General features: G+C 35.4%; 1 protein-coding gene across 1 annotated transcript in view; it reads right to left on the bottom strand.

Annotated features, from left to right (window-relative positions):
- LOC106464529 (laminin subunit gamma-1-like) overlaps positions 1-11,644 on the bottom strand; it is a 91,621-nt gene extending 79,977 nt beyond the window's left edge. The window contains exon 1 of the mRNA XM_013924673.2: positions 10,980-11,644. Coding sequence (XP_013780127.1) covers positions 10,980-11,445 — 466 coding nt within the window. The 5' untranslated portion in view covers positions 11,446-11,644. The remainder of the gene's footprint in view (positions 1-10,979) is intronic.
- Between the last annotated feature and the right edge of the window lie 511 nt (positions 11,645-12,155).

Genomic DNA, 12,155 nt, shown 5'->3' with positions numbered 1-12,155 from the left:
CTAGTAAGAACTAGAACATTCGCCAAAGTACATGATAGTTCTAGAAACGTTGCGTCACGGTGGTCATGTGACTCGCTGACGCAACAGTATGCATTTATAACAACATATTAAAGGCTTATCAAAGTTTTTAAAAAGGTCTAACTTTAGGTCGTAGAATAACATTATAAGTTTATTTACTAATAGTATTGAGTACGGTAAAATTTAGCCCTATCTAAACTAAAGCATAAAACGTACACAAGTTACAGTATTAATTTATCTCTCTATCAAATATAGGCTGTACTTAATAAAGACTTATCTGATGTTAGGCCTAAGACAAGTTGATTTATATATTTCGGTTTCTGTGATTAGAATTATTTTGTATTATTCTAGAACACCTGTATTTAAAGAAGTACTGTTGCAATAAATATACTAATTTAACCGAACATACATAAGTGTAATTATGTCGTGTTTTTTCACGTTTGCTTATTTACACTCTTTTTCATGTCCCCCCCCCTTTTTTTTCAGAGTAACGAGTACAGACAGACATAAAAGTAAATAAATTATAATTTCTTATCTAAAGGTCCCAAACTATTCATTAGGTAGCTATTAAATAGCAAATGACTACATTTTTGTGCATATAAGAAATTTATTTAGGAATTTTAATAATCGTTAAAGAGTTTTGAAAACATGATTCTGATATAGTTACGTACGATTTTTGGTTGCAACATTCTCAAATTTCACAGAATTTGTTAATGTTGATTAAAACATTTTATAGATTCAATACATTATACATATTACTTTCATAAAAAGAAATTAATAATAAAATATTCTGTTTCAATTTGTGTATTTCCAAACACATTATATTACAGTACAGCTACCTTGGTCACTGCAATGCAAAGTTATTTTTATTCACGTATACCATGACCAGGTGGTTAGGACGCTCGACTTGCAATGTGAGGGTCGCGGGTTCGAATTCCCGTACCACCAAAATGCACGCCCTTTCAGCCGTTGGAGCGTTATAATGTGACAGTCAATCCCACTATTCGTTGGTAAAAGAGTAACTCAATAGTTGGTGGTGGTGAGGACTAGGTGCCTTCCCTCTAGTCTTACACTACTAAATTAGGGACGGATAACACAGATATCCCTCGTGTAGTTTGGCGCGAAATTCAAAAAAACAAACAAAATTTACGTATACTGTACAAGATTGCCTAAAAACATAAATGATTTTTTTATTGATAATAGTATTCTGTGCAGCTAACGTTCTTTTTTTTTAAATATGTTTTCTATTTAAAAGCCTTTTTATAACGTGGTACTAATTTTAACCAAATTTTTTTTATTTAATTAAATTCAGCATTGCTTCAAGAAAAGTAACAATAATTGATTTTAATTTTTATCTTAAAAATCCTTCACGATTTTATCGAAACATCGGTTTGCCTGTATGTACATTGTTCTTTCATTCCCGTGTTTACGTGTGTTGCTTTACAATGCCATCCATACACGTTTAGAGAAATAAGTTAACGTAACAACCAAATTGTTTGTATAAACATTATATACAAACTGACCTAAAAAAGTGAAAACATGTTTACGTCTTTAAGCAGTGTCACAGAAATACTTTATTCGTTGGCACAGAGGTTGCATTAAGGAGAGTTCCGCGCACACACCCATTTCCTAAACGTCTGGATGACTGACTAATTGACTCAACCCTCTATACTAAGGCCCAAGAAATATCTCCTACTCACAAAATATGTGCTTCACGTATCTCCCACCCGACCCCCATTGGAAGTATGAGTTTGTCTCGCCACGATCGTGGGAAACGAGGAGTCCCCAAAGTCACTAGTGGGTCTGATATCAGTTTACAGAGAAATCAAGCTGCAGATTTTGGATAGTCATCGCGTTCAGACACAAAACGTAACGATTCAAAAATCCAATATCATAAAAAGTTTCAAGGAATTGGCCCTTGAAATCACCAGTAAAAGGCTAATGTAAAATGTAGGTTAAAATTACCGAACAAATAAAACCGGAACACGGAAGAGTCCCATAAATATGGTGGTGCGATGTTACAGGTTTCATGTAAATATATCCAGTTATTGGTTTATTGGTAACACCCAGCACCAAATTGCCCGAAAGATACTAAAAAAAGGAAATTTCAAACAATTTCAACCAGTCAGTTTTCAAGTGTTTATACATACATAAACTTGACATTAAGTGAATAGACCTCCATCCCCCCAGATGGGAGGACAGTCAATGCACCACCTCCCTGCAGTGGCCTAGCCAATCACTGGAGATGAACCCCTTGAGCACGTGTGGACTATCCCACTTCCCGGGACTATTTAATTAATAGAGATACCAGGAATGAGCTGCAATTCCTCAGACCAGGGGTGGTGAACCTGACCAAACGACGTGTAAGACCAATACTGCCCCACGTAAGACAAACAACTGCACCACAAACTATTAACCTCCATTCATAAATCGGTGTTCTTTCAAACTTGGGTATCTACAGGGTTGAGTTCGGTGTGTTAAAACGATTTTAAATATACAAATCAGAAAGTTATGTGACAAGTCACATCACAGCCTTAGTAAACAAAGTGGACATGTTGTGACAGGTGATAATCCACACACACACAAGAACAGTGGTAAAATCGGTTCACGTAACAGTAGGCAACGTAATCAAGGTTAACCTTCTCTTGGAAACGAGGTAAACAAAGTGGACATGTTGTGACAGGTGATAATCCACACACACACACAAGGACAGTGGTAAAATCGGTTCAAGTAACAGTAGGCAACGTAATCAAGGTTAACCTTCTCTTGGAAACGAGGTAAACAAAGTGGTCTTGTATAATCAGAACTACGTCTTTACATTGTTTAGCTCTTGTAAGTAGTGTGATGCCACCGAAAATTGATTACTTTTGGGAAGAAAGCGTTTTTAACTGCTCTTATGAACAAAACATATTCATACACAATGATCATAAAGATGTGTTCAGATCTCTTGTACTTAATAGCACCGGAAAACAAAGGAATATGGATCAACCTGGGGCACCACGGCCATCCAGAAAAAGAACTGCAACACATCGCACCACAACCATGGTAAGCAAAGTAGACATGTTGTGTCAGGTGATAATCCACATACACAATGTTCACGTGCCCCAGGCAACAGTAGACAACATAATCAAGATTGATCTCCGTCTGGAAAGGAGGTAAACAAGGTGTGGATTCATCAAAATAAGGCTTCCAGTCATACCTCCAGTTCAGTCGTCGCATACCTTCAGGTAAAAAATGAAAGAAGTATTCATGCTATTCCATACAAAAACATACCAGTCAAGTTGCAGGAAACAGCACCTATGAATTTCTGTGCTGTTGAAACGACCACTTGAAATCGTCGACCTCGTAAACTAGCTGGAAAACTGTAGGAAGGATTTGTTTGTTTTAAACATGACGCTGTTATGACAGAGCAATTAGAATTACCACGGGTATCGAAACTCGGTTTGTAGCGTTGTAAGACCGCAGACATTCCGCTGTGCCACTGGAGAGGCTAATAATACGTACTCAACCTTCTCTAGTACTTCTTTACATTCATCAAATGTGATCGTAAATTTAAGCTGTTAACTGAAAATAAGTAAAGTAACATTTCTGATCTTTGAGCAGTGTAAATAATAAAAACATAACCAATGACATTATTAAAAGTTATGTTAGTAACCGAGGTAGAATATTGCTAAAACGGTAATAAACAATGCACACATATTTTGTGTCAACAGAAAAGTATTCTGAATGTTTCTATGACAACTCGACAAATATTCAAACAGTAGAGAATAAGGCCGTTTACTGTGACTTGTTTATATTGAGGTTTCAGTGGACATTCTAAGCTGAACAAGTTTTCGTTATCACAAGGAATATATGCATAGAGTAATTTCACCCCAATATACATCACAGGTAGCAAATTCCTTCATCCACGAATAATATAATTTGAGGCCAATTCTCATACCAACCAAAACATAATGGAAACGGTTTTGTCTTGATTTTTGCTACTTACGTCCGTTTATACAACAGAATTTCATCTTATTCAAGAGTTAAACTTTTCAATGTTTTATTTGGTGTGATATGCTACCTCACGAAACAATTTCAACTCGGGATAAACCATAAATGTCACGCGATAAGTTCCCATTTTGGGAAAACTATAAAATTAACAAGACCAATTTATATGACTACCATATATAACCAAAAGAGCCACCTACTTCCAGAAAAGGTGTTTCTCCATATACGGTGATTCGTTTCCAATGTCCCGGTCACCATTTTTTGTAACCTTTAATTTTTTTAAGCTTTTATTCACGCACTGAACTAAGCCCACGCGCTTCGCAATTCATGACGTCAGTGGACTAATTTTTAGTACCTTGTTCATCGTGATGAACGGCTGGCTACTAACTTGAGGTGACAAGCAGGTTTGTAACGTTATGTCGAGTACAACGCCTCGTGCCACAAATGATTAGATCTTTCCTGTAATTGTCATAGTCAGCAGAAATACAGTTTTATTTAACGTTTCATAATCTAAAAAAAATAGAAAGTACGTAAAAGAGTTGTACAGAAGTATACTTCTTAAATCATGTACGGGTTTAATCTAGTGACTTACCTGTAATTTACTGGAAATATAGACGGACATATTATTTATGAAACTTACTTATCTAATTGGCATATTTTGAAAATATTTATTTTTTACTTAACTTTAAATAATTAAGTATGTATTAAGAACTTCTGATCAAAAAGTAAAACTGAAAGTTCCAGTATTCGACACCAGGTATCTTTGGTTACTTGGTATAAGCCATCTTCACCTTTAGAAGAGTCACGGGTTCAAATTCCGCCGGATCATAAACAAACATCTTCAGAGAAAATTAACTGTTTAGTTAATAGCTAATGTAATTTGAAGTAAAATAAATATTTGTTGACGCTAATATAATAAGATAATTAGTAATAGTTAACTTTCTAAACCAAAAAGAATATTTAAAACTTGTAATTATTAAATTTAATTGAATCACCAGTTGTTAGCTACATCTTTGGTCATAATCCTAAACAAACAAATAGTACCTGAATATTAATATGTACACAGAAGTCAGTGAACAGAACCTTACTCCTAACCACTGTACTATCCAGGCCAACTAATACTTGATTAGGAATCTAATTATAAACATATTTTCGAATCCAGACGTACAATATTTTAATGTTTTAAACGTTCGTACAACAATTGGCTTCACTGTCGGATTAAATTACGTTATGTGACCAAACTTCAAATGAATGACTTCTGTTTTTAACCATTATTGCGGCTATACAAAATTGCCTTTTCACGATATCTTTGTTATGCAGAATAACCTAAAAACAACAACATGGAATTCGTCCATATTCAAGTTGACTTAAAGTATTCATTACCTATATAGCATAAATAAAATATTTGTCCTTAAGAGTTCGTGTTGTTATTATATATTTTTTCAACCCTTTTTAACTTGCGGTCTATAATTATCTTAAAAACTATCTACGTCACTACTAAAGTTGAAGAACTCTTTCCATAACTTAGATAAATATCGGCACAGTTTTTCTCTAAATTAGTACACAATCTAAGTTAAATGCTTTTTAAGTAACGAGATTTTAGGGATATTATAGACAAAGTTTTGTGTTTGTTTCAGAAATTCGTGCAAAGCTACACAAGGGCTATCGACGCATAGACGTCCCTACCTTTCAACTGATCGACAGAGGGAACGCACCAAGACCACATCCACCACCAACTTTTGAGATACTATAATCAAATAGTGGGATATGACCGTCATTCTTATAGCTCACCCAAGGCCCCGAAGTGCGGAGCGCGTTTATGCGACAACGGACACGAACCAGGACCCGCAGATTCACAGTTCGGCATGCTTACCACTGAGCTATACCAAGTCCAAGTGACTAAGGTAAAACATCCTTTGATTATTCCCCTCCGAGCGACCCACCCACCCATCACCTACAACTGGCTACGTAATTCACGGATTTGAGCTAATCCTCCAAAATCGGGGAATAAAATCCTAGGAAACCATAAAAAAAGAGGGAATCCTCAATAGTCGCGTCACTTGAAATTATTTTAGGCGGGATTAGAGTAAATTAACCTATGATACCTTTTTTTCCTTTTTATTAACTATATTTGTTGTACGCCAGCAATATCAAGCGTGGGGCGCGCGCATACCTGATTCAATTTTATTACTCATCAGAAAATTTACCAGCCTACCCTCAAATTAGAGCAACTTAATCTGTGAGACTTTGGACGTGGCCAAATAACCAATCGAAAAGATTTAACCTCCTAGTCCAAAACTGTAATTGGTCTCAAATCGGCCAAGAGATGACGGAACAATGAGCTAAAAGTTTATACTTGAAAAACAAAAAACTCAAGAGCTGTTCTACAAGCCGCAGCTAAAAATTGCTAATGAAATCAAGAGAAACGAGTGTTTTGGTATTGACAGATCTAGATGAATAAGATATAAGTATACTTATTGTAATATCTTCCATAAAAGTTGTTCTCAAATGTTTCTGTTCGCGTATCACCTGATTTTTTTTTAAATCTCTGCTGACCACAATCGAATCGGCATTATGTTGCTACTAACTTTCCACAAACCACCTCAAGCTGACCACAGATAAAGAACCGCTGTTCTATAATATTAAATAACTAGTTATAAATGACCATGGATGCTTCTTGCACGTGGTTAGCCGCCATTATAATGACTATCAAAAGTTTTCAAACAATATGATAAACAAAAATACGGATGGTGTTTTTGCGGCAATGAATCTTCAAATTCACAGCCCGTGCACGCTAACTTCTAGGCCATGTCCAGTCCGTTTTGTTAATATTCTATGTTTATGCTAAAAAAAATTCACAGAATTCACGACTAGCCCAGGGTTTTCAAAATGAGTGCTATATTACGCTCTTGAAAAACAATTTTCAAATAAGTCGACCATCCCGACAACCTCTTAACCCCCTCCTGCCAATTCTGTAACCTATGTATCATTAAGTGGACTATTACACAAGTAGGTTACATAGTAGCTATTCCCTCCCATCAAACGCATACATGCCCGACTTCTATATGCCACCTTAAAAATAATTATATAAACATAAACAAATTAAGAGCAAATACTCGGACATATATCACAGATTTTCTTGTTAATTGTGGCAAAAAAAAAACAATTTTATTAACTTAATTAATCATTATACACAAACATATCTGTTTTTTTAGTATTTCATAAAATATTTTAGCAGAGTTGTTTGATAACAAATTTTAATGGATTTTTTTTTCAAGTGGTATTGCCAGTTCAACGACCGATTAAATTTCATCGGGTCAAAGTTCAGGAGATCAGCGCGGGAACTGTAGGAATTTCGTACCAAGGTGCTGACGTCACGTCATATAAACAAAACAAACAGCATACCACTTGTTGAAAGACTTTTTCTTGTTTATCCCAATTACGTTTTCTAGGTCAGAGTTTTGGATTCATTACAGTTATGTTAAAACGTCCACAAATAGGAAATGTTTTTCTGTAGTTCTTTTTGATGTACAATGTTGGCTATCTACCTTGGTTAATTACTAGTAATCAAGATTTTTCTGTTTCTAACTTTAACATTAAACACGTGTTGCTGTTGTTTTTTTTATGAGGCGGTTATGAGTAAAATTATTCATTCTACATTTTACTCAGTTGTGACTCTGTATATATTCTTTACTTGTAAGCAACCGATATTTTAAAATGTTGGAATGCTGTCGTTTTACGATGAAAAGCCATTATTTGATATTTCTGATTATTGAGTGCTTGGTACTTATCTAAATTAAAAGCAAGACTCCCCTATAAATGTTATATTTTAAATTCAAATTTTCCACCCACATCATAATTTGTCTAAAAGACAGTATAAATTATAAAATAATATTTAATTCATAGTTTGACGCCGAAACCGTTAGAGGGAAAATCAATCAAGAAGTAACAAATGTTTAATAAAGAATCCAGAAGTTATCAGACTTTAGGATCGATAAATGTTAGAGTGGTAACAGTAAAACTTCAGAATACGATTAATATATACGAACAATTATCTATTCCCCTTTTAATCTCCTGTAACTTGATGGTCTTCACTTACGCAGACAACCCATTCCATAAACTAATCACCCTATTAGAAAAAGTGTTATAATTGGAGCCAAGCCTGTCCTTTCTTCCTTCTGTTTAGGATAAATATATTCCCATAAGATAATGTTTTCATCACCAGAATCATTCCAGTAACTCTCCTCTGAACCTTTTCCAATAAGTCAATATCCTTTTTTCAAGAAGGTCAAAGTGGGGTGGGGATTAGATCTTTATAGGGTTTACGTAATATTTCTACTATTTAACGTCTTTGACGATATCAGCAACGCTGCAATTGATATAAGTATCCTGTGCACATTCTAAACTAGACATGGAGATTGTTAAATGTCACCGATCATTTGGTGATTATCAACAACTCGTTCCACTAAAAAAGCTCCATTTTTACATTGAATTATAAAAGGAGATAAGTACTACATAACTGATTCCTCAGTTCCTTTAACTCTTCTTAGATCTAGAAAGTCTTAGAACTGGAATTTTTAAATGATAAAACTGTGCTGTCAGCAAAATGCAACTGCACAATATTGGTCTAACAAGGCGACTTTTGGGCGAACCAACAAAGTTTGGCAACTACTTTAAATTGGAGAAAGCCTTTTTTTCATGTTTTTAAATAAAAATAATACTAACAATTTATTTGTCCCCTTTATGTTTTTTAATAAATGAAAAGTGGGGTACAAGCTAGCACTTTCTCTTTATGTTCTAAAATTTTATTTTTAACTTGATAATTAAATCATGCATTAATGACACCAGAATAAGTATTTTAGCGATAAGTTTATACATCGAGCTAAAATGATGAATTGTATGCTGTGTTCCCTCTAAGCTGCGCGGTCCACACAACAACTAATCACGTTCCGCGCACTTAATTATTCCAGCAGCGCACATCCTCAGTAATGGTGAGGAGTCTCAACACGTTGACGGCCTTAATGACCCTGGCAGTCGATAGGCCACATAACCAACTGGTAAAATACCACTACCACCCCTAAATTTATATAACACATGGATTGAGAAAATTAGAGGGAACACTGATTGTATTTTGTTGTAGTTATAAACCAAACTGTTGAATGTGGTCTCATGTCCTGGCATCATTTTGAAACTAACTAGATAATTACATTTACTTTTCTTTTTCGAAATGTTTACGTGTTACTGGTGGTTGTCACTGTGGTCCGTTAATTTAGTTAAATCACTCCTGGCAGTGATATCACCATCAACTCTCCTACTGTCTTTGTGTATCTGTGAACTATGGGCGTGGTACCAGTTTGACAACGTGTGGGAAATACATTAACAAAACTCGTATGTTTGGAATTAAGATGATGATCGCGTGAATATCAAATATATGACGAGACACCAAATTGGAAGTTTACTGTCTTTAGTTCCTCATCATTCAATAAGGAAACAACACAGAAATACATAATTCCAAGCGGCTAAAAGTATAACATGAAAAGTCTTAAATTTAAAATAAACTCCACTCCGAGATCTCATATAAGCACAAGAAGGGTATTATCGCACGAACACACAAAACAGGTATTATTTCTCCACTTTTCACACAGTTACCGTTTTGATTCTTTTACGAATGTATTCCAATCGTTATTGAATCGTGTAGCTACAACACGACATAACCTTTCTGCCAGAGCTTTTCGCGGTTTCTAAAAAATCCACGCATGATATAACATTTGGTAATTACGCGTGGAGAAGTAGTTCTCAGGAAGATTTGAATTAATTCACAGGAGTAACTGTATCATAAATATGTTGTGTGAATGGCATAGGAATCAACACGATTTAATTGCTGTATCATATTAAAATTTTCCACTTATTGTAAAATCGAGAAAATAAGAATCCCAAGCTTCAAATTTTAATACTTTGTGACATAAAACTACTAACTGTTAAGAATCCGATTAATGTGTGCTCAACGGATATGCAAAATAATATCCTTCGAAAAACCACGAAAGGCCCGTGTTTGTGCTATTAACAAAATATCTTTAACTCAAACGGTTGTTAATGAGAGAAAAAAAACAGGACGAAATATTTCATCGTGTAATGAGTTGTATATCTATCTTGTTTTTCATGTCATTTTATACTGATTGTGTGAACGGATAACGTAACTGGAAAGCTGAAAGCCGACAGATTTTGAGTGGGGTGAATTTCTAGTATTACGAGTCACGAGCGCACGTGACAAGTTGAAAGCCAATCGAGCACTCGGCCCTACCCTACTTGAGCCTTAAGGAAATATTAAATTTTAATTTAATACCAACAGACAACAGTGTGAGAAAGATTTACGAAGTATGATAACCTACATACATAACAATATAATAAATATTAAGACATGAAAAACGTTAATTGATCACATTATTTTTCCATATTTCAGTGCGTTATTTATCGTACGAACCAATTAATTTACATTGTTAGTAACTGTTACAGAATTAAATTCAGTTATTCAAAAATATGCACTAAAATTGGAATCTCATTTATCAGTATATTAGTGTTGTGTTTCTAAGTCGAGCTAAGTATAGAGCAAGGAGTCTGTTTAAACTAATCGTTATAATGATCGTATCCACAATAGCGAATCCAGGGGGCGGGGTTACAAAACGTTCAAAACTCAACAAGAATCTGTTTCTACAAAGAAAGTAAATTATTTGGTTATTTCAATAACCCTCTCTCTCTACATAAAGAAAGTTACGACCCCTTACATACACTATGTATTGTTTTTAACCAGAAACTAGAAGAGCTGAATAAAATAATAAGCTCCACGCAGGAATAAGTCTTTCTTTTCTGCTCATATTAATTTAAGAGAGAATTCTTTTAGAAATATCACTAATAGAAATATTTCGGACAGCAACTATCATTATTTATGGACATTCCAAACGGTTTTCACTCACCAAGGTGTAGAGTTAAATTTACTTGTGTCGGGTACTGAATCCTTTCAAACATGGTTTCACTCTGCCACCAGGTTTCGTTGTTGTTATTGTTCAAGTCCGTCAGGTAGTCTGGTGGATGAGCGAGCTGAGGATAAGAATTGTCGCATATTTCACACGCCTTTTTCGCTCCTGTTGCACTAGTCTGAAGACAATATTCCGTGGGTCCGCGCATTCCGCACGTGTTAGTCGCTTCCACGCGCACGTCAAAGGCAGCGTTGCTAAATTCTGGCACACATTGTTGGGGTCGACCCTCGTCATCATAACATCGACTGGGCGTCCCCCGCTGGGAAGAAAAATCAATTTCTTCGATATTTTGAGCTGGAATAAGGTTGACGAGGAATAAAAGTACAATCCAAGTGAATGAATCTTTCCTACTATGACTCCGAAGTAAAAAAGCACTATTCGCTACCCGACTCCGTTCCGCCATTTCCTTCTGAGCACGCGACCTTAAATGCACATGTAAAGCTAGCTCAAAAGCTTATCTAAGGAGTGTGAGAGAGAATATGCTAACGGGCCGGTAGCTAAGAGACCGTCTGGCAGTGATTGGCTGTTTGTCCGGTCCCTCTCACGGTTCTCAATAACCCGCAGGATGTTCCCAAATTTAGAGTAGGGCGGGGGTGTAATTCTCAAGTGTTCGAAGAGAAGAGAAAAGAAGGGCATAACTTTTCATGTTTTCTATTCACTTTACTGTTTTAAAACCAGTATTCATTCTCTTGTGTTTCCTATTATTGAAAAATAATGGTTAAGTAAACTTAAACAAAAGTGCCACAGCTTGCTAGAACCGGAAGAGAAACAACTGGCTTCCTGTTAGTGGGCGATCACAAGCAGTTATTAAGTTTGGGAGATTTTCTTAGCCTAATTAGGATTCTTAACCGTACACGATGGAAACCAGATGTGCGGTCGCCCAAGGTTGTATAGTTTAAACTTGCGCTTTCTCTTGATCCTCAGATTATTAGCTAATGCTAAAGAACGTGGTGCTGTATTTTGTTTGTTTTTTTTGTTTTTGTTTTTCATAAACCATATATATATATGGTAAACATATTGGCAAATAAAATTAACGAAAAAAATTTTGGGGAACAATATATCTAGAGAAGAGCAGACAGACAAAATGGTTCATGCTATCGTGGTACATTTTCT

The sequence above is a fragment of the Limulus polyphemus genome, unplaced genomic scaffold, assembly GCF_000517525.1.
Source record: "Limulus polyphemus unplaced genomic scaffold, Limulus_polyphemus-2.1.2 Scaffold1678, whole genome shotgun sequence".
In the NCBI taxonomy this organism is placed as follows: domain Eukaryota; kingdom Metazoa; phylum Arthropoda; class Merostomata; order Xiphosura; family Limulidae; genus Limulus; species Limulus polyphemus.
The sequence above is the reverse complement of the archived record's forward strand: the minus strand, read 5'-3'. Positions and strand labels throughout refer to the sequence as shown.